Source organism: Phocoena sinus, chromosome 12 (genome assembly GCF_008692025.1).
Source record: "Phocoena sinus isolate mPhoSin1 chromosome 12, mPhoSin1.pri, whole genome shotgun sequence".
In the NCBI taxonomy this organism is placed as follows: Eukaryota; Metazoa; Chordata; class Mammalia; order Artiodactyla; family Phocoenidae; genus Phocoena; species Phocoena sinus.
In genome coordinates this window covers 20,328,554-20,352,415 of record NC_045774.1, presented here as the reverse complement: position 1 = coordinate 20,352,415, position 23,862 = coordinate 20,328,554, and the positions used below count along the sequence as shown (strand labels likewise).

General features: G+C 35.7%; 1 protein-coding gene across 3 annotated transcripts in view; it reads left to right on the top strand.

The window, feature by feature from the left end:
• The window catches only part of UTRN (utrophin), a 561,071-nt gene that overhangs the window by 315,230 nt on the left and 221,979 nt on the right, over nt 1-23,862 (top strand). For all 3 annotated transcript variants that reach the window (XM_032650818.1, XM_032650820.1, XM_032650819.1), the window contains one exon: nt 4,121-4,310. In XM_032650818.1, the coding sequence (XP_032506709.1) occupies nt 4,121-4,310 (190 nt within the window). The remainder of the gene's footprint in view (nt 1-4,120; nt 4,311-23,862) is intronic.

Genomic DNA, 23,862 nt, shown 5'->3' with positions numbered 1-23,862 from the left:
AGGATATTGATTATGTAAGCTGAACGTGTTTGACTTTGCTAAATTTTATAATTACTAAATTTTATATGTGTTCTTAAAATAAGAATAGTCTACTTTACTAAATTTTATAAGTACTAAATTGTATATGAGTGTTCTTAAAGTTAGAATCGTCTGTTCATGGCTGATTAATTGTGCCTGTATACTCCTTTAATTCTTATACTTTTTTGGCACAATCTTTATTTGGGTATTCTTTTTTTTTTTTTTTTTTTTTTTTGGTGTACATGGGCCTCTCACTGTTGTGGCCTCTCCCGTTGCGGAGCACAGGCTCCGGACGCGCAGGCTCAGCGGCCATGACTCACGGGCCCAGCGGCTCTGCAGCATGTGGGATCTTCCCGGACCGGGGCACGAACCCAAGTCCCCTGCATCGGCAGGCAGACTCTCAACCGCTGCGCCACCAGGGAAGCCCTGGCTATTCTTAGTATTTTCTTCAGTTGATATTTTAATAATTGAAAATATGGGCAGGGTTAGGTGGAAGATAAAACACCATCACCACCAACCACCCAAATTCTGGTGGATAACTTCTAAATATAAAAAATTAAATATATGAATATGATTACAAAAATATTTAAAATACTGAAAGATTTATAATAGAGTATAGTGGTACTCTCACTACTCACTACAGTCCCTCTCCCTAGCGGCAGCTTTTTTCTTCCCCTTGCTTGATCATGTTCTATTTTTATGTTTTTGAGGAACTGCCATATTGTTTTCCATAGTGGCTGTACCATCTTATCATTGACTTTTTAGAGAAGCAGATATTCAGTGTTGACGTTATTATGCCTGTCTAAACATCATTAACAGCTAGGCACTAAAGTTTACTATGATTTTGCTTCTTCTCTGTTTATTTTACCTGAAATTAATAATTGCCTTGTTTTTATACGCTTAGTTTTCTTTGCACCTATTGCTAATTCTTCCCACATTTTCCAATAGCCTGTCAGTGATTGACGAGGTCAATCACATTAAGCAGTCTATCACTTCTAATATTTTTTCTTGTAGACATTTGCTCTGGAGACAGCTTTCCAGGTCTGCTGCGCAGCCATTATCCTGGGGATTTTCTGTACTTTCCTCCTAGGATCTCATGGAGTTTGTTTTTGTCCTCTTTTGAGTTATTGTTTTGTCAGAGTGTCTCCTTTGTTAATTTTGTCAAATTAAAACAAGAAACATAACAGCTGGAATGGTGAAGACAGCCCTCATCTGATCCAGTTTGGTGCATTGCTCTCTTTTCTGAGATCTCCTTTCACCATTAGCATGAGAGCCTGTTGGATTTCTTGTTTTTAAGCTTCTTATATTGTCTTCTTTCTGGATTTACAAACTAGGTATTGTAGAGGACTTCTGTCAGTAGCTTCTTGAAAAGTGGAGTTTGGGAGGTAATTTTAAAGGCATATTGTAAAAAGATTTTCATTATTCTATAAAACTATCATAATGCTATAAAAAGACTCTGAGGAATATGGAGATACAAAAGACTGCTTCTGCCCATAGTGAGTTTATGGAACAGGGAGACAGACAAGAAATCTCTATGATGTAGATAAAGTAAAATTTAAGGGTGAAATAAGATCACAATCTAAGGGCTTTTCCAGGATATATATGATGAATTTCTGAATGAAGAGGAGTTTTGACCTTTTATGAACTCAGGACAAGGAAACCTAATTGGGCTGAGATGTTCTGAAGGAGGTAACTTTAACCCTTAAAGGATTGGAAGGAATTTGATAGGTGAAGATTGTCAAAAGGACATTTTTTATGTGGGTATAAAATTATGTGGGCATAGTATTAAGAATATTCTAGAGAAAAAGGAACATACCACTTTGATCTGAACTATTGGAAATAACTAGGGGCGTAAAGCTGGAAAAGTAAGTTAGTGATAGATTATGGAGGACACTGAGTTCCAGCAGAAGCAATTTGAATTTGTTCTGTAGGCAGCCAAACACTGTTGGCGGTTTTTCAGTAAGTAAATGCTGAGTTGAAGATGACATTCCAGAATGTCATATAAATGGGATCGTAGTATGTAGCTTTTATGTCTGGCTTCTTTCACTTAGCAAAATGCATTTGAGGTTCCATTCATGTTGATGTATATACATCATTAGTTTTTAGATTTTTATTGCTCAGTAGTATTCCATTGTATGCATGTACCCCAGTTTATCTATTTACTAGCTGATGACATTTGGGTTATTATGAGTTTTGGACCATTATGAATAAAGCTGCTATGATCATTTGCATACAGGTTTTGTGTAGGCATATGTTTTCATTTCTCTTGGGTAAATACTTAGGAATAGGATTGCTGGCTTGTATCTTAAGTGCATGGTTAACTTTATAAAAAACTGCCAAACTGTTTTTCAATATGGCCATACCATTTTACACTCCTACCTGCAGTGTATGAGAGTTGCAATTACTTTACATTCTTATCAGCACTTGGTTTGGTCATTTTCTTAAAGCCATTCTAATATGTAATGATATCTCATTGTGGATTGGATTTACATTTTTCTGATAGTTACTGATGTTGAGTAGCTTTTCATGTGCTTCTTGCTATCCATACATCTTCTATGATGATATGTCTGTTTACATCTTTTACCCATTTTTTAAAAGGAATGTTTATTGATATGTAAAAAAGATACTTGTTTATTATAAATTCAAAGAATGCAGAAAAGTACAAATAGGAAAGTAAACCACATCAAATCCTAGCACCTGGAACTATTTTAATATTAGGTTAGTGTTCCAGACATTTCTCCCTCTATCTGTATATACAGATAGAAAGACAGATGGATGATGATAAATGGATGGATGAGTGGATGGGCAGATAGAAAAAATATGTAAATAAGATCATATTACATGTGTTGATTTTTAAATTGTGATAACAGTTCATATACCATGAAATTCACCCTTTGAAAGTATACAACTTAATGGTTTTTAGTATATTTTCTCTGTTGTGCAGCCATTACCACACTCTTAATTTCAGAACAGTTTATCACCCTGAAAAGAAACCCACCACCCATTAGCAGTCTGTCCCCATTTCCCTCTACCTTCCAGTCCTAGTCAGCAACTAATCTACTTTCTCCTTCTATGGATTTACTTCTTTTAAGTAGTTCATATAAATGGAATCACACAATATGTGGCCTTTTGTGTCTGGTTTCTTTCACTTGGCATAATGTTTTCAAGGTCCATCCATGCTGAGCATGTATCAGTACTTCATTCCTTTTTATGGCTGAGCAATATTTCGTGGGTGAATATACTACATTTTGTTTAGTAATTCCCCTCCCACTTGATGGATATTTGGGGTGATTCTGCTGTTTGGCTCTTCTAAATAATGCTGCTATAAACATTTTTGTATAAGTTTTTGTGTGGACATATGTTTTTAGTTCTCTTGGGATTAAATACCTAGGAGTGAAATTGTTGGTGCCCATTTGCAAATTAAGTTGTTTGTTTTCTTTATATGGAGCTTTGAGGTATATGAAATTTTAAAGGTTGGATTTACAGTTGTGTGTGTCTGTTAAATCATGCAACTCCAGGGTAGTTATATGCTTTAATTTTGATGTAGATTTAATGAAAGCTTTATAAAAACTTGATTGTCCAGTGTCTTCCAAATATAATATTATTATATCAGCTTGAAGAACCAGTTTGCATTGATCTGAAGTGTTTAAAATATATAAAGTAAGTCCTTTAAATTATTTGATTGTATCTTAAACACTTCTTCAGATTTTACTTCTTCCTAGAATTCATTTAGTCACTTGTATGAATATTTATTGATATTGCCTTTTGAGTGTCAGGAATGATACTAAGGTACTGAAATAAAATGTATGGGGAATAACAGCATACAATTACAAACTGTAAAATGTTATAATTATTTTATGATATGAATGTGATTTTGTTAATGTTTATATCTCTCTCCCTCTCCTTCTTCTCAAAATTCACATTACCCCTCCATTAAGGATTATTCAAGACACACATATAAACAAATCTCCCAGTTACATTAGGTACTTAAATACATAAAGGTTGCTTGGAGGCCATCTGTTAATTTTTCTTTAGGGCGTGCATGATGTGGACTGTCACACTGTAAGTAACGGAGACGTGCCTGTCGTGTTGTTCCTTGCAGCATTGCTGACAGACAGAGTGCCTTGGAGGATGAGCTGAGGACAGTGCAGGCCTCTCGCAGGGATCTGGAGAACTTCCTAAAGTGGATACAAGAAGCAGAAACCACAGTTAATGTGCTTGCGGATGCCTCTCAGCGGGAGAATGCTCTTCAGGACACCATCCTGGCCAGGGAACTCACACAGCAGATGCAGGCAAGTGCACGGGAAACTGCGCCTTGTATTTTAATTTTTGCTGTGCTCTTTTGATCCATCTACATGCAAAATTTATTACCGTTCAAAGGTGAGGTTGTCGCCTTATTTTGGTATGAAATCCATGCTCCCCTATGAATAATTGGTTTCTGGAAATAAGATCTGTAAAGTACTTTTACTTAATAATTGAGGGAAAAAACACCTTGTTTTATGGGAGTAATAGTTTTTTATTTAGACTTACAGGCTCATAACTATTATATATTTCGGTCATTTTAAGCCCTATTACAGTTAGCCTTATTGAAGCCTGAATGATAAGGGCATTTCCTCTTAACAGGAAGTTATTTCTTTCTCCATTTATTGTAAATACTTAATATAAAAGCTGCAAAGGCTCTGTGGCTTAGTATACAACCAAGAATATTAGGCTTGAGGGTGCTACTTCTATGTCTTTAGCTTGATAGCTATGATTGTGAATGCAGTCTGAGGCTCACATTTTCTTCTACATGAAATGTGATAACACAAAATCTTTCCTTTAAAAAAATATTTGAGGAATCTAATGAAGCATATCTGAATCTTTTTTCTGCCCCCAAGTACACCTGCTTCGGTGCCCTTGAATTTCCCATTTTCTTTGTGCAGAATAACCTACTCTTGCCCATCACAGGCCTTCTCACTTAGAACTTGGTTTTAAACCTACTTCAATGGAGAAGACTCCTTGTTTACCACAGTTTTACATCTGGTTACTTCTTTATGCTGTGCCATTCTCACAGCATTTTGACAGTTATTATTTCTGATATGCTTGTGAACTCGTGATCCACTGTCATCTGATGCCTGTCTCCTCCTCTAGTTGATCACATGGTTCTTCAAGGCCAGAGATTGCATTATTCCATGTTGTTGCCTACGCAGAGCTCTGCGTGGAAATTCTAAATAAATACAGACCACTGCCCTTGGACCCTAAAACTTCACCATTATGAACTTCAGTATGATGACCTTTTCTGAATCCTTTCTTAGGAAATCTTTTCCCTTGAAACATCAGAATGTTCCCAAATGTGTGTGTGGGTCTGGTTGAAGGGTACACAAGCTTTCTTGGAATTATTCTTACAAATTTTCTCTTAAGTTTGAAATTATTATCCTTAAAAAGTTATGAATTTTAAAGAAAGACCCTTTTGGAATAGACTTATTAATAATTTATTCCCATGCATAAAGACTGTTAGGGTGTTTTATGGTTGAATTCTCAAGATTAATTTAACAAAAATCTATGTTTACTTATACATTACTTCTTATTTCTTATTCATTGATTCATTGCATAATACACCTGTGAGTTGATAATGAGAGTGAGCAGGCAGGTATCAAAGATAAATCTGCTCTTTTTTGTCTTTTTTCTCTTACCCTCTGGAGTCTTATGAGCTCACCATAAATGTTAATTGGTAAAATATTTAGCTATCATCTCATTTTTAGAGGGTTCTAAATGCGGGTATGTGCTAGAATATATTATTTTTTATGACTTAAACAATGATAAGCCTGACCTATTAATGCTCACAGATACTCAATTTATGTAATAATGATGTTAAACTCAAAACATACCCAGGCTATGCACTCGAGAAGGTAACAGTTTTAGACAAAGAGCAAAGGAGGCTTGAAATGAGCCTTGTTTTAGCAGGTCTAAAACAGACCTGTTTTAGAGTTTAATAATGTCTTCCAATACATTTTATTCTGGGATATATTCTTACATAGCCAAAAAACTCTTCTCAATATTTAATGAATATTCAAATTGTGGAAGAAATACATGTACATAGAGATGTTTAAAATCTTTCTGAATAAAAATAACTAAGCACAGGATTACTTGTCTTATGGCAACCAGCATCAAGAAAGAAAGGTTGCTGACTAAAATACATTATAACACGAATGATAAATGCTTCTCAAAACTAATTTAATGTTGCTAAAATAATCCATTTTGTCTCATGAGAAATATTAAAGAGGGCATTTATTAAGAGCCTATTAAAATCTATCTAAAGATAAACACATACATTTGTTTATGTTTTGGATGTTACACATTATGGTAGTTCGCATGATTTTTCACTCCCTTGCTCCTTTGTTACATGCTGTTAATTTTAAAACGTTCTCTTCGCTTTGTTAAAAAAAAAATCCGTGGCTTTGTTTTGGGCACCATATAGGTAGATGATTTTTAGAGACTTAGTACCATTTGCTGAGTATTTCTGAGGCAAAAGAATTTTAATTTTCCTTTGGGTTTTTGTATTAATGACTCTCCTTTTGTGTGAGTGGACAGTTAAAATGAAAACTTACTTGGAAATGGAAAGATATTTGTTGAAGAAAATGAATGTGGAAAAGCACCTGCAATTATAAAATAAATGTTCTGGTGGCATGGCGGTGGTGGTAGACATGTGTGCGTAAGAACGATGGAATAAGGACCCTGGCAAGTATGTGCTCTGTGTGCAAGGGGTGTATGTAGAACTGCTTACACGACATGTTCTCTGGTTGTACTTGCTTTTTGTCTCAACACAGCTGGATGCAGGGCCGTGGTAGTATTTCATGAAGGTGAAGAAGTTTATTCTGTATTTGGTTTAAGGTGAATTTGGGTACATTTTGATAAAGCATAGTTTGGAAGCACAATGGAAGATGAAGATTAATTTCTGAGAGTATGCTATGATACATGCCATTTCTGCTAAGAATGGATGATCGCTTGGATTTACAGATTTATGTTTCACTGCCCTGCTGCAAGGCAGTTAGATTTTTCTCCTCAGCAGAGGACTATTGGCAAGAGAAAACCTGATCTTTTGGAGACAAAAGCTCCTGGAGAGCTGAGCGGTCCAGATCATAGAGGATCTTGTATGACTTGCTAAGTATTTCATATTTTAACCTGGTGGCAATGGGGGAAAGTCCTTAAAGCATATTAAGCAAGGGAGTGTTGCAGGGGGATTTGTATTTTATAGGAATCTAGCCAATGGCTTTATGGAGAGTGGGTTTGAACTGGGCAAGACTGACAGCCGAGCAGTCCGTTAGGATACTCTAGCCATCTGGTCAGAGGTGATAATGACTAGAAATGAGGCAGTGACAGGGGGAATACACCTAATGACTTGATAGTGTGGGTAGACTAAGGGTGGGGGAAGGGGTACTAACAAAGAAGATTGCCAGGTGGTGTTAGAATCTGACATTGGGAATATAGGAGAAGTCAGGGCAGCAGTGCAAGTTAGTGCGGAGTGTGATGTGATGGGAAATTCCATTTTGACTATGATGAAATGAGGCATCTGGGTAACATCCAGGAGGAGATGCCTGCTATGCAGTTGTCACTGTGGATCTGATTCAGATGAGAGAATTTGGCCAAAGATGCAGAAACTATTTTTTTTTTTTTTTTTTTGCTTTTGAATGAAAGTCTATTATTGACTTCCCGGTCAGTTTATCTGTTAATTCAAATGTATTTATTCTGAATTTTCATGCCCATATTCTAAGATATTATTATCATTTTAATTATATTTCAAAATACAAGCTTTACATTTTATCAGTGCCAGTTAATTAACATACTTCGATTCTTTCCTGGGTAAAATTCTGTTGCCCTGTTGCCTTTCTGGGGTTGGTGTTTTTGCTCTCTGCTTTGGGATTATTGTGTTTTCATCTCCTGTGTTCTCTTTCAGCCTAATTTTTATCCTCTTTTCCATAGGTGCAGACTTTAACTATTTAGATTGTTTCAGATTTTCCCCCGTACCCAGCATAGTGTTTGGGGGGTATTACCTGTACTGTGGAAACTTCACCTGCTGGTTTAGGGACAGGAATTACAAGTTCTTCTTTTTTTTTTTTTTTTGATAACAGCTTTATTGGAATTTCGCATACCATACAATCCATCCATTTAAGTTGTACAATTGAGTTGTTTTTACTGTATTCTCAAAGTAGTGCAACCATCACCATAATCAAATTAGAACATTTTTGTCACCTCAAAAAGAAACCCGGTACCTCTTGGCTGTCAATCCCCTATTGCCAGTTCTCCAATCCCTAAATAATCACTGATCTACTTCCTGTTTCTATACCTTTGCCGAATAAATTGTTATTTTTAATTACATCATTCGTTGATGACCTCTTCCGATTTTGGCTTTATGTAGATATTTTGACATCGTTAGCCTATCCAGAGGGAGGCAGTATAGGTTCTCAGTATAGAGCTGCAGGGAAAAAGTAGACAAGCAGAAGCCCACAAAAACACTGTTTGATAAACACAACCCTGTAAGACCCAATTTAGGGCTTTAAGTCATGCTAAAATTGAAGGACTGAAAAGGCAGGAAAAGTAAAGAAGAGAAACAAATATTTTTAAATGCTGCATTTCTTTTAAAGAATCATGACAATAGTAGAGAAAGGTGAAAATGCAGACCTACCCAGGTTATTAATTTGAGCAGGACACTGATAATGGGAAACCTCTGGGTTCTATTTCTGGCTGTGCCCTTTGGCCCAGTCATTTAATCATTCTGGGTTATTTTGCTTATTTCCTAACAGTGCTTTACCCCAATTGATATTTATAATGGTATTCAAGCTGAAGTAGAAAATATTATCTGAAATGTATACATATAAATAGAAAACCCCAAAATTCTGTACTGCGTTTTTCTATCTATATGATATCTCTCTCTCTCTCTCTCTCTCTCTCTCTCTCTCTCTCTATATATATATATATATATATATATATATATATACTGTCTTACATTTCTTACTCATAAAAGTAGAACAGCTTTATGGCAAATAAAATGAGATGAAGATTCTGTCTAAGGGGAAATGTGATAATTTGGAATGTTAGTAGTCAATTACAGACTTTGTTGGGTTTTTTTAACCTTACTGTTTAATTAGAGGAGTCTTAACCTAACATTGGAAATTTGATTTCTGATGGCTTTCCTCCTAAGCAAGCATCTGAGAGCCTGTAGATGACTCTGCTTTTACGGTATCTTAGGTAAAGCCACATATCCCCTGCAGGTATTTTTTGTTTTGTTTTACATGATCTTGTTCTGAGACCTGTGTGGAGGTGATTTATTAACACTCAGCATCTGGGCTGATATTAGAGTCCAGTACCCTTCTGTTCTGCTCAAGATTTGTAATGGGCTCTATTCACTCATCCCACAGAACACAGCCAGAGCTGCGTTTAGTCGGGAAGCGAAACATCCCTCTTTAGAGAGAGTGAATGCCACTCGATCGCTTAATATAAGCCCGCTACAAGGCATGCATCCTGGTGATGTGTTGAATCTCTGCTCCCAGGGGATGTCTGCTTTGTATCTGCAGCTTTAATGTTTCACTTAATACCCTTTTTGGCTACTGAGCACACTCCTCGCCCGCAGCAGGCAGCGTTTTGGCTGCCCAACAACTTGCTTCATTGTCTGGCCGTGCCGGGCTGAGCAAGTACTGGCTGTGAGCATCTACTGGGGGCTTTCTGGGTGGCGTTTGTGTATGTTTTTTAAATTGAGAAGAAGTTGAAGGAATACCAGCCTTCATTTGCCTAGCACCTAAGTCCCCTGTATTTTTCAAATGCTTTCCTGGAAACGAGCATGCTCAGAGAACTGGCAAATCATTGTCCAGTGACCGGGAGGAAATGATCAGTGCTCTTCATTTATAATGCAAATTCTGAGGTGTCTGCAGAAGTGTGGTAAACTTAAAATGATGGCTGTGGTGAGAACGTCTCTGCAGAAAGTTGTGGTTTTGTTACATCGTTTACAAAGGATGGCAGTTTCTTCTCCTCGATATCAGAAGCTCTGTAAGGTAACTGAGTGATTGAAAATGAGGATCTCTGGTGTCAGACAATTCTACTGCTTCTCAGGATCTAAAATCTAATCTTTCAGGGTTCTTATCAGGGAAAGATTCCTTTTCTTAGTGACTGACTGTGAAAGCCATTAAAGTGAATTGCTTAATTAAATTTTGTTTAAGAATCAGGAACAAGTACTATTTTAGTGCATATTTTATTTTGCAATTGACAAAATCTTGTCTTTTTGAGAAGGGCTAGTGAACTGTTTAGAGAAAATACAGCAAAACTACATTCATTAAGACCTGTTACCTCTGAGATACTTGTGGTCTTAAAAGTAAATGGCAAATTAATCTTAAGTAAATGTCAGTAAATTTTTAAAAAGTTTAAAATAATCTTTGAGTAGTTTACTTAAAAACTGTTCATCTCTCTATAGTTAATTGTTTATCAATTTAAAAAAATTAAAACATATTTTAGGAACTACTGGACTTCATCTTATGGTAAAGTATTTATTCCCCATATTCTTGAATCTTCATATACTATAGTTAAACGTGAAGAACTGAATTTTATTTGGACAGGTGGATTAAGTACACTTTCAGAAGGCAACTTGTTTGACAGTTGCAAATTTCAAATACTACGTCATCCTAAACATAAAACATTGAATGAGCTCCTATATTTTTTTAAAAAGTTAGCTATTATATTTTTGATCATTGTTTTGTTTTATTTAAACTAGGTTCATACTAGCTCATTACTTTGTCAGAAATTGGAGTGATTTAAGAAAGGAAGGGAGGAATTATAACCGGAATGCTAAAGCAGTTTATCCAGCACTGCAGTACAATATTCTTCCTTTATTTCATGTTCTTAGTGCCATTCGCAAGAATGTATCTTGTTGCCCTATTAGCTGCCGAAACTCATTTGTAATTGGAACAACTGTCTCTAGGACAATGTTATTTTTCTGATGTTATAAAATAGGACATGTCTGAGCACCTAGGTCCTGCTTATTATATGGTAGTGGATTAGAGGGGAAAAGCAGAATTTTATTAACTCTATCATATATTCTTATTTCTAACAGTTTGGTCAATTAAATGTATTTCTGTCTGGAATCTTTTTTTTTTTTCTGAAAAGTTTTAGGAGACAGATTAAGGTAGTGAGCATTCTTTGCAGTGATACTTAGAAGTGTTTTCATTTGCATAAGAAGTTAATTAAAACAATACAACTTAATTTATTCATTTGTAAGAATTCATAAATTATTTATTTTAATATGTTGTGTTTTGGTGCACTTCAGAGAATAAATTTATTCTTGTAAAATGTTTATGTAGTTCATGAACAAGCAGTTTTGAAAATAGAGAAGAAAAGCTCATTCACTAATGCATGTTATTTTATCCTTTTAATCTACAGGTATGAATATTGTTTTGTTAGCCGGATCATTTTTCTGATCCATTTGTATGCATACTTTCACAAAATTAGGTATTTTCCTCAAGTCATGTGACCAAGGAATTAAGATAGTTTAAGGTGAAAAGTGGAAGTTCAAATACTGGAGAAGTTTGCTTAATTAGTTTCATAATCATACCCCAAATTAGCACAAGTTAAGTTAATGAAGTCATTGGATAAGTTAATTCCCAACAGAAAAACTCTTTGGGCAGACTTCTTGAGATTTATAATTTTCTACAGAAACCATTAAATTTAAATGTTTGGAATTAAGTGTTACTTTTTTTTCTTAGAAAATTAAAATTTGTATTATTCTCAGTTAAGATGTTATCTTTCACATTTCTTTTCTCAAAAGCAAGATTTACAACTATACAGATAACGAAATGATAGATCTACAATTCCAGTACTTTCCAGCAGGTGTCAATATAAGGCAGTGATACATGAAATTTGGCTCAAGAACCAGAAATTTAAAATAGGAAGTGGCAAAACTACTATGAAATAAATATATTTTATTTGCTTGGTTATATTTTGAAAACTGATCTTAATTACTGAACTATATTAGGTCATATAACATGAATAAAAGTTTTAGTTGCAGAATTGCATATTAATTAACAGTTGCCATCTCAAATACTGACATGGGTAAAGTATACCAATTGAAAGTATTTAACTGTATTTTAATTATCAGTAGTCTATGTGTAATACTTAAAAGTTTAGATAAGTTTGCTATTCATTTACTTTAAGACACTATAAATTCTTTTCCCCTTAAATTTTAGATGCTATCATGACTGTCTCTTCCTATACCTTCTACATTCTCTAAATTTAGTTTCTTAGAAAGGAAATGCTAAAGGTTCAGTGTTTCTTCATAAAAAGGTAGAGGCAGTCTATTGTAAATACATTTACAGACTGAAATGAATGGGGAAAAGTGTTAGGAGACAAGACTTTTAAATTCATATTTGTGTTTTGAAATCCAGTGTCTGTTAATATTTTATCCCCTTTTTATTCCTCTTATAGGATCTCTGCTTTTACATATTATATGGAAATTCAGTCTTTCATCAGACTTTTTCCTCTGTGATACCTTATCTTTCTTTACTTATGTTCATGCATCTTTCGTCTATAGGAAAATAGCTTATGTATGACACAGTTGGAAATTTGTGTTGAATATTCTCATTTTGTGTTTTTTTTCCTGTATGTTTTGAAGATTAGGGAGGAATGAAAAGAGACACTTGGAATTTATAGCTCTTGGAGTTAAAATATCCTTTTCCCCTTCTCTTAACCTATTTACACTTTCACTTGTATTTTTTACATTTAAAACTATTTCTTCCTGGTCTTACATCCCTTAAAATTTGACAGGATACTGAAACATAAGTCCTGCTTACTTGAAGATATAATTAGCAGCATTGAAATTGCCCTGATGACCTAAAATCACCTTATGTTGGATGCTGATTTTTCCAGATATGGTGTTGATTGCTTAGTTCCTTTAAAATATTAATTCTATAAAAATAATTTTTCTTCTGATAGAGCACAGTAAAAGCAAAGGTGAATGTAAATGATTAAAAAATAAAGTTGACTTTTAATTTGTTTTCACTGTTACCTGATTATTTTGGGATATTTCATCACTAAATCTTTGCAGTAAAAGCTGAATAAATTTGTTTTATAAGTACCATTCTTTTCCTTAGTGCCAATTTTCATAAAATATTTATTAATTGAGGACATGGTAAAAGCAGTTTTTTGTAAAGTAGATTGAGATATGAGCCATTATAGAAAAATAAGAAAAGTATAATACTAGTGTTATAAATTGAATTCCTCATTATTTAAGCATTTAAAAATTTTTGATTTAAGTAATATAACTTCTATTTGCCTGCATATATATATACATAACTCACTTTAGCTTACATGGTTTTGATCACCTCCAAACCTTTTGATCAAGTAGTCCTATCAGTAAAAATACTTTAAATATGTGTGTGTGTGTGTGTATATATATATTCATATAGAAATTATACATATATGCCATGGTAAGATTGCACGTTAAATATTAGTAAAGTGTAATTTTGTTCTTACTTTCTGCTGTTCTCTTCTTGCACCCTAGTTGGTAGTCATTTTCTCTCTATGTGGTATATACACACATTTTGGTGCTACTGATTCATCCGTACAGTGAAACTCTGACTATTCTTAACCTAGTCTTTTGGAGCACTCAGGCTTTAAGAGCAGTGCTGATCTCAAAGTCATCCCTGAGAAACCATGTCTCCTGTGGTATCAGAGCAGCTGCCTCTGAGCACTCTGTGAACAGAGACCAGAAGATTCTACCTAGCAATCTGATTGATAGTCTTGCTGTGTATGTGTGTGTGTATGTGTGTGTGTGTGTGTGTGTGTGTGTTCGTGTTCGCATGTAGACAACAGAGAGCTATGTGGAGGCTTATGGTGCCGAAAAGCAAAGGTATATGATGACAAAGGCAAATCATCTCTGAACAGATTTTCAGATTCACTGAAGAAGTATGTTTACATACCACTTTTCATCTACATGTGTGGGTCCCCTTTATTTAGAGGTAGTTAAGGTTGATTATGTGTTTTTAAAGAAGACACAGAGTGGAATGGTGTTCTTCAAATGATTTACACCCCATATAGTTAAATTTTATGCTTCCTCCCCGCCTTTCCCTCCCTTTTTTTTTTCTTGGAAAATTCTGCATTCCTTGAATAATTCAATCCTCAAGTGTTCTAGGGCAATGGAACTTTACTTTGTCATGTTCTTAGTATTGAGATATATATATTTGAAGGTCAAATCTCAGATTCCCTCAGTTTCTTTCCGTACTCAAATCACACACATATTGTTTGAACCATAGGAAAGGTCAGAGGTCTCTCGCCTAGAGGTAGAACTCCAGTTGATCACATGAGCACTGTCTCTTCTCGGTTGTGTGAGAAACACGGTTTGGTTAGTTCAAAACATTTGTGAAGCCTGAGGTATTTAGGTAAAAAAGTGCCAAATGTGGAAGGATTTGCCTACATCTCATCCACCTCCATCAATGTCCTGGGTATGTTGCCTCAGGGCTGTATGGACACCTGGGCAGATTACTTCCCTTACTTTCACTCTGTTTCTATGCTTTTTCAGCGGGTTGGGATTACAGCTGAAAGTGAGGCAGGTCAAGAGAGACAGTACCTACATCCCTACTTGTCATCAGATGTTTTCCTGTGGCTTCCAAAAGCAGCACCACTCTTTACATGACTCCCTGATCTCTGTTTTGCAACAGCTCCCCAAGTCAATGTGTATCTTAAACTTATTTTTTAAAAGTTTTCAAATTAACATTTTGTTAATCAGAAAACTTATGCTATCAATGACTTTTAGCTAAAAGCAGTATCATCAGATATGATGTAATGGTTTTCCAATTAACTAAAAAGAATTGAAACTATTCTACAGGATTGCACTTTAAATAGTGCTTTTTTTTGTGGTACGCGGGCCTCTCACTGTTGTGGCCTCTCCCGTTGCGGAGCACAGGCTCCGGACACGCAGGCTCAGCGGCCATGGCTTACGGGCCCAGCCGCTCCATGACATGTGGGATCTTCCCAGACCAGGGCACGATCCCGTGTCCCCTGCATCGGCAGGCGGACTCTCAACCACTGCACCACAAGGGAAGCTCCCATAGTGGGGGACTTTAACACCCCACTTTCACTAATGGATACATCATCCAAAATGAAAATAAATAAGGAAACACAAGCTTTAAATGATACATTAAACAAGATGGACTTAATTGATATTTATAGGACATTCCATCCAAGAACAACAGAATACACATTTTTCTCAAGTGCTCATGGAACATTCTCCAGGATAGATCATATCTTGGGTCACAAATCAAGCCTTGGTAAATTTAAGAAAATTGAAATCGTATCAAGTATCTTTTCCAACCACAATGCTATGAGACTAGATATCAATTACAGGAGAAGATCTGTAAAAAATACAAACACATGGAGGCTAAACAATACACTACTTAATAAGCAAGTGCTCACTGAAGAAATCAAAGAGGAAATCAAAAAATACGTAGAAACAGATGACAATGGAGACACGATGGCCCAAAACCAATGGGATTCAGCAAAAGCAGTTCTAAGGGGGAAGTTTATAGCAATACAAGCCCACCTTAAGAAACAGGAAACATCTCAAATAAACAACCTAACCTTGCACCTAAAGCAATTAGAGAAAGAAAAAAAACCCCCAAAGTTAGCAGAAGGAAAGAAATTATAAAGATCAGATCAGAAATAAATGAAAAAGAAATGAAAGAAATGATAGCAAAGATCAATAAAACTAAAAGCCAGTTCTTTGAGAAGATAAACAAAATTGATAAACCATTAGCCAGACTCATCAAGAAAAAAAGGGAGAAGACTCAAATCAATAGAATTAGAAATGAAAAAGGAGAAGTAACAACTGACACTGCATAAATACAAAGGAACATGAGAGATTACTATAAGCAACTCTATGCCAATAAAATGGACAACCTGGAAGAAATGGACAAATTCTTAGAAATGCACAACCTGCCAAGACTGAACCAGGAAGAAAAAGAAAATATGAACAGACCAATCACAAGCACTGAAATTGAAACTGTGATTAAAAATCTTCCAACAGGGCTTTCCTGGTGGCACAGTGGTTGAGAATCTGCCTGCCGATGCAGGGGACACGGGTTCGAGCCCTGGTCTGGGAAGATCCCACATGCCGCGGAGCAACTAGGCCCGTGAGCCACAATTACTGAGCCTGTGTGTCTGGAGCCTGTGCTCCGCAACAACAGAGGCCGCGACAGTGAGAGGCCCGTGCACCGCGATGAAGAGTGGCCCCCGCTTGCCACAACTAGAGAAAGCCCTCGCACAGAAACGAAGACCCAACACAGCCAAAAATAAATAAATAATTAAAAAAAAAAAAAAAAAATCTTCCAACAAACAAAAGCCCAGGACCAGATGGCTTCACAGGTGAATTCTATCAAACGTTTAGAGAAGAGCTAACACCTATCCTTCTCAGACTCTTCCAAAATATAGCAGAGGGAGGAACACTCCCAAATTCCTTCTACGAGGCCACCATCACCTTGATACCAAAACCAAACAAGGATGTCACAAAGAAAGAAAACTACAGGCCAATATCACTGATGAACATAGATGCAAAAATCCTCAACAAAATACTAGCAAACAGAATCCAACAGCACATTAAAAGGATCATACACCATGATCAAGTGGGGTTTATCCCAGGAATGCAAGGATTCTTCAATATATGCAAATCAATCAACGTGATACACCATATCAACAAATTGAAGGAGAAAAACCATATGATCATCTCAACAGGTGCAGAGAAAGCTTTTGACAAAATTCAACACCCATTTATGATAAAAACCCTGCAGAAGGTAGGCATAGAGGGAACTTTCCTCAACATAATAAAGTCCATATATGACAAACCCACAGCCAACATCGTCCTCAATGGTGAAAAACGGAAAGCATTTTCACTAAGATCAGGAACAAGACAAGGTTGCCCACTCTCAACACTCTTATTCAACATAGTTTTGCAAGTTTTAGCTACAGCAATCAGAGAAGAATAAGAAATAAAAGGAATCCAAATCAGAAAAGAAGAAGTAAATCTGTCACTGTTTGCAGATGACATGATACTATACATAGAGAATCCTAAAGATGCTGCCAGAAAACTACTAGAGCTAATCAGTGAATTTGGTAAAGTAGCAGGATACAAAATTCATGCACAGAAATCTCTGGCATTCCTATACACTAATGATGAAAAATCTGAAAGAGAAATTAAGAGAGCACTCCCATTTACCATTGCAACAAAACGAATAAAATATCTAGGAGTAAACCTACCTAAGGAGACAAAAGACCTGTATGCAGAATATTATAAGACACTGATGAAAGAAATTAAAGATACAAATAGATGGAGAGATATACCATGTTCTTGGATTGGAAAAATCAACATTGTGAAAATGACTCTACTACCCAAAGCAATCTACAGGTTCAATGCAATCCCTATGAAACTACCACTGGCATTTTTCACAGAACTAGAACAAAAAATTTTACAATTTGTATGGAAACACAAAAGACCCCGAATGGCCAAAGCAATCTTGAGAACGAAAAATGGAGCTGGAGGAATCAGGTTCCCTGATTTCAGACTATACTACAAAGCTACAGTAATCAAGGCTGTATGGTACTGGCACAAAAACATAAATATAGATCAATGGAACAGGATAGAAAGCCCAGAGATAAACCCACGCACATATGGTCACCTTATCTTTGATAAAGGAGGCAAGAATATACAGTGGAGAAAAGACAGCCTCTTCAATAAGTGATGCTGGGAAAACTGGACAGCTACATGTAAAAGTATGAAATTAGAACACTCCCTAACACCATACACAAAAATAAACTCAAAATGGATTAAAGACCTAAATGTAAGGCCAGACACTATCAAACTCTTAGAAGAAGACATAGGCAGAACACTCTATGACATAAAGCACAGCAAGATCCTTTTTGACCCACCTCCTAGAGAAATGGAAATAAAAACAAGAATAAACAAATGGGACCTAATGAAACTTCAAAGCTTTTACACAGCAAAGGAAACCATAACCAAGACCAAAAGACAACCCTCAGAATGGGAGAAAACATTTGCAAATGAAGCAACTGACAAAGGATTAATCTCCAAGATTTACAAGCAGCTCATGCAGCTGAATAACAAAAAAACAATAGAATAAAGACACAGACCTACTAGAGAATGGACTTGAGGATATGGGGAGGGGGAAGGGTAAGCTGTGACAAAGTGAGAGAGTGGTGTGGACCTATATACACTACCAAATGTAAAATAGATATCTAGTGGGAAGCAGCCGCATAGCACAGGGAGATCGGCTAGGTGCTTTGTGACCACCTAGAGGGGTGGGATAGGGAGGGTGGGAGGGAGGGAGATGCAAGAGGAAAGAGATATGGGAACATATGTATATGTATAACTGATTCACTTTGCTATAGAGCAGAAACTAACACTAACATTAATTCAAGTTATTGTAAAGCAATAACTTTATTGTTATTGTAAAGCAATTTTACTCCAATTAAGATGTTAAAAAAATTGTATTTAGAAATAGGGTTATATTACCTCACTTGTAGAGAAGTTTATCTTTCACTCTTCCTCCTTATTTTAACTGAAAAATGTTTTAAGTGATGTTTACTACTGCGTTATTTCTTAATGACAGAATCTGATGATTGTTTTTCACTTTCATTTTTGTAGTTTTCTGCATTACATAAAATCTTGCTAACATGTAAAAAACAAAAAAAAAAAGCTTCCGTTAGTCTCAACTCAGGTGGCAGAATGTTGAATACCAACCACCACGTATCTTTCTGCACTGCAGGGTCGTTTCATTCTTCTTCCTTTCTAGGGCACCAAGCCAGCTTCCATATTGAGATACATTCTCTGCCAGCAAAATCATACAATTTCCAAACAACTTAGATTCACATTGGAGCTACATAAAAAGGACCGTGTCTTCTGAGCAGGCCTAGTGGCCCCTGAGGCAGTAGTTATCTAGTCATAAGAAATATTCTGAAATTTCTATTTAATCCAGAATTAGGGCAGCCATAATTTTTATAATCTACACATTATCTCAGATGCTGGTGGGCACAGGGAAGATTTGGGGAGGCTTGAGGAAGATCTTTATTGAATTTCAATAATTAAACTTTCTGATGATTCTCAGATGATTTTTGCCTAATCTCTGTTTTGAGAGTGAGGTTTTGATAGGTACTGAATAACTTGAATTAATGACTGTAATGACTGAGTGCTATTTTGCATTAATATTTGAAGCAAATCCTGGGTTGCTTCATTACATAGCCTGTCATTGTGGGAGATCCGTGGTATGGTGGTAAACAAAGGGCAACATTTGCTCTTTTTGAAGTAATTGTTTCTAATGGAAGCCTAATGACCTATTATTCTTATTTATAAAAGCTGAGCAGCAAATCTTGATAGGAAGCTATTGAAAGATTGGAGAAATTATAATGTAAACCAAAATCTCAGGAAGTCTCATGTGGTTGAGGATCAACACTTGATGACAATTAAATAGTTCAATAATTTGCTTGTGCCAAATGTCACCCTCGCTTTAAATTTGGAGTGATTTCTAGAAGTGCATCCGTAGGACTGAGCGTTGGGGTAGAGGGCTGCTTCTGACCAGTTGTCTTGCACCTTTTAGGGGTTTTAAGGTTTCTCGGAATTTCATATGCAGATTGAATAAGCCAGTGAGAGAAGTTTTCTTGTGGGTATTGAAATGATAAAGCCTTGTAACCAATGGTGACAGTGGATATTTTCAAGTTTAGTGCCCTCATTTTTTAAAGGTGAGAAGACAGGCTTAGCGCGGTTAAGTGATTTGTCTTAGGACCTATTAATAGTGGCGATGGTTGAATTGTTTTGATAAGGGTATATTCTATTTTTGGATTTTATGGGCCTATATTATAAAAGTATATTTTATAGGTTCTTGAGATGGACTGACAGCAAATGAATCAAGTAGTTGGTATGAATGATTTACCTGAGGATGATTCCTAATAAATAAATAAATAAAAATGTATCTCTTTAGGTAAAACACATGTGGTAACATCTAACCAGTTATTAAATCTGGTTGTCAGTATATGAGTGTTTATTTTACTTACTATTCTTTCAACTATCATCTATGCTTTAATATATCATGATAAAATGTTTCAAAAGCAGCAGCAGCTCTACTATGATAATGGTTGAAAAGATTACTTGAAGCTCTGCAGACTTAACTGTTGAGCTTTCAAAAAAATCAATTGCTCTCTGTGCATTTTTCACATTTTGTTAACTTAAGACTGTGACAAATACAAAATAGCTTAAAAGTGTCTTGATTTACCTGATGATAAATATTTGCTCTGTAGCTTTTCATTCTTTTACCTCATTTCAATTTGAATGAAAGGCATTTAAAAACTCTCATTTTTCCTTTTACAAAAGCTGCATATGCCGACTGCAAAAGTTTGTGACTTCACAAGGCGGGAAATATGTAATCTTGATACCCTCATTTTTTACAGTTTACTAATTCCTGTAGAGATTAGAAAGAAAATTGTCCTCTGTGAAAGCATTCATTCTTTAAAATTCGGTCTAACAGGAAAGTTTGGTTTGCACCCCTATTTAACAAGATTTTCCAAATCCTATTTGGAACTGGTAACTTTTGTTGAAATGAATGGGGCCGTTTCATTTTGGGTGTTGACATAACGTCTTTGACTTTCACATTTGTCGAGGTTGGTAGAAGTTTATGAAGACGAAATTCTTAATTTCTTAATCCTGCTTGGGAAAGACGCATAAACTTTTATCACAAAAGCGATTTACTCCTAACAGGTTATTACAAAGACCATTCATATTTAAATCTTTTTGTTTTAATTTTCGCATTTCTTCTGAGTTGCTGTTTAAAGGTGCTGCTTTATAATTTGACTTAATCACACGTGGTGTGGTTCTTTCAGGACACATGCTATTATCTTTAAGCTTTTTTTGTCTTTGATACCTCAATATACATAACACTTTTCCCATTGCCAGATAACTGAAGTTTCTCATCTGGTGAAAGAATGATAGAAATTGTAATATTTGAAACCTATAGTTGCTCCTTATTTACTGAAAATTGTGTGGAACACATTTTATAGTGTGTTCTGAGTCTGAATTGGAATGGCATATTCTGAGACTATAAATAACTGGAAGAGTTGGGAGATTTCAAAATGTATTTATTTATTTATAACATGTTTGTGCTCTTAATTGCTCTTGATTAACCTCCCTGCTCTTTAAATTAAATCAAAATTAACAAATATTTATTGCAATCTGGGAGAAACCTCATTTGAGGCTCAAAGCACTGTGTAAAACAGTAGAATGTTTCCTTTAATAAAAGCCAAGAATTGAAGACTGGGAAGCCACCACCCCATTTCCTGATATATACCTATGCAGGACAAGTGTGTATCAGGAAATGGGGTGGTAGGCTAGGGCTGGAAGGAATTGAGGAAGGGTACTCATTTAAATATTTCTCCATGTTATATTATCTTTTGGGAGATTAAATAAAGAATTAAGATATAGTTGACCCTCATTACCCACGGGTTCTGTATCCATGTAGCCAAAGCTCGAAAATCTTTGAAAAGAGAAATTCCAGAAATTTCCAGAAAGCAAAACTTGAATTTGTGGTGCACGCAGCAACTATTGACATAGTATTTAGGGTGTATTTACAAGTATTTACATAGCATTTACATGGTATTAGATATTATAAGTAATCTAGAGATGATTTGAAGTATGCGGGACGATGGGAGAATGTGCATAGGTTATATGCAAATACTATGCTATTTAATATAACGGACTTGAGCATCCATGGATTTTGCTATCTCTGATGGTCCTGGGACCAATCACCCTCCCGGCACTGAGCGAAGACTTTACTTCTGAAACAGTGAAGGATAGTGGAGGGAACGCTGGAGGGGGAGTGAGGGAGTTATCTTTCTGTACATAAAAGCTGTATTGAATGAAATGGGTATGTCACTTACCTTGCTGAGCCTTGGTTTTTCATCTTGAAGTTGATATAAAAATTGCATTTTAGAAAAAGCTGTGAATTATACTGTTGTCAAAGACAGTAATGATAGTCAGCTTTTAAACATGCATGTGCACGTATAGCAAACCACCTTTAATTTTGTTTGGCAAATTGAAGAAAATTTCATTAGTTTTAAAGATAGCATTTATATTTTTACTCCTGGATATATTAAAAAGAAAGTGCTCTTCTTGTAAAATGCAGAAAGAAAGGAGGAAAAGAATAAAACTTACCAGTTAATTCAGCTGCTCAGGAGGGAATGTTATTAACATCTTCCTCTATTTCATCTTACTTTTCTTTTCTTTGTATAAATGTATTTGTATAAAGCATATTTATACAAATTTGGAATCATATTTATATCATGCCTTTTGCCTTTTTGAATATTGATTTTTCCTTTCATAATAGTATTTTATAAGCATTTTTATATTTCTTTATATTGAAAAATCATGATTTTTTTTTTAATGGTAGTGTTAGATATTCCATTGTACTATGTGAACTGGACAAATGACTTTTTTCTAATGTTGACCTTACAATGCTGCAATGGATTTTTTCTGTATAAACCTTTGACTGTAATGGATTGTGATTTTTTCGTTAGGATGAGTTCATATAAGTGGCTCTGCTGGATCAAAAGCTGTACACTGTGGCTGTCAGGTGGCTGTCCCCAAATATACTCCTATAGTGTATGAGAATATTGGTTTCATCATACTGTTGTTAGCCAACACTTATAATTTTAAAATATTTGCCAATTTGATAAATAGTTTTACACTGCAATCACTGATTACTTGTAACAATTTTTCCTTATATTTACTGGCCCTTTGTCTATGACAAAATTTCAATTTCCTTTGAGCTGTTTTACAACTGTTTGATATTTCCACACTTGGTCAACATCTATTTGATGTTACAGAATTCAAATTTCTTAGGAAGCAGTTCCGTCATTGAAGTTATAAAGTAAATAGTTTCCTAAGTATTTGAGAGCAAAATAGCAAATCTCAGTTCCTACAGTAAAAGGTTCTGACATCTTATGAAAAAAATCAGATATTCCAGTGATTTCTAAAAGATGTGGATTCACAGATATATCTATTAGTCCTCAAAATAAAAGTAGAAGTTGTGAGCATAGTGGTAGCATTATTTAAACAATTAATATTTTCTTGGGAATTCATATATTTATATATATATGTTTTTTTGCGGTACATGGGCCTCTCACCGCTGTGGCCTCTCCTGTTGTGGAGCACAGGCTCCGGACGCGCAGGCCCAGCGGCCATGGCTCGTGGGCCCAGCTGCTCCGCGGCATGTGGGATCTTCCCGGACCAGGGCACGAACCCGTGTCCCATGCATCGGCAGGCGGACTCTCAACCACTGTGCCACCAGGGAAGCCCCACATATATTTATAATTAATTCTAAAAGGTCTAGTCCACTCCTGACACAGGAGTAGTGTATCAATATTCATATTCTCCTAAGATTTAAATAAATAAAATGTTTGAATTAAATGATTTTAGATATAGTTGAAATGTAAGACCTTCCAGAATATGAATTATGTCTACCCCTGCATCTTTATCTCTAGGTCTGTTTCCATATAATTCCAGAGCCTTTGATTTTTGATCATACTGTTTTGTCACTTTCAAGCTGTATGAACTCTGTTTCCACATCTATGTGGTAGTTGTGGTAATTCATATCTCTGAGAGTTGTCCATGAGACAGACTCTGCATGGCAAGGATCTACATAACACACAAATGTAGCAGGTCTCCCAAAAATGTTGTAGCTGTACCTCCCCTAATGGTCTTCAGAAAGGCCAAACGGGATTATGAGAGAAAAAGAAGACTGGGAAGTAGGTGTAACTTCTACCTAATTATGAATG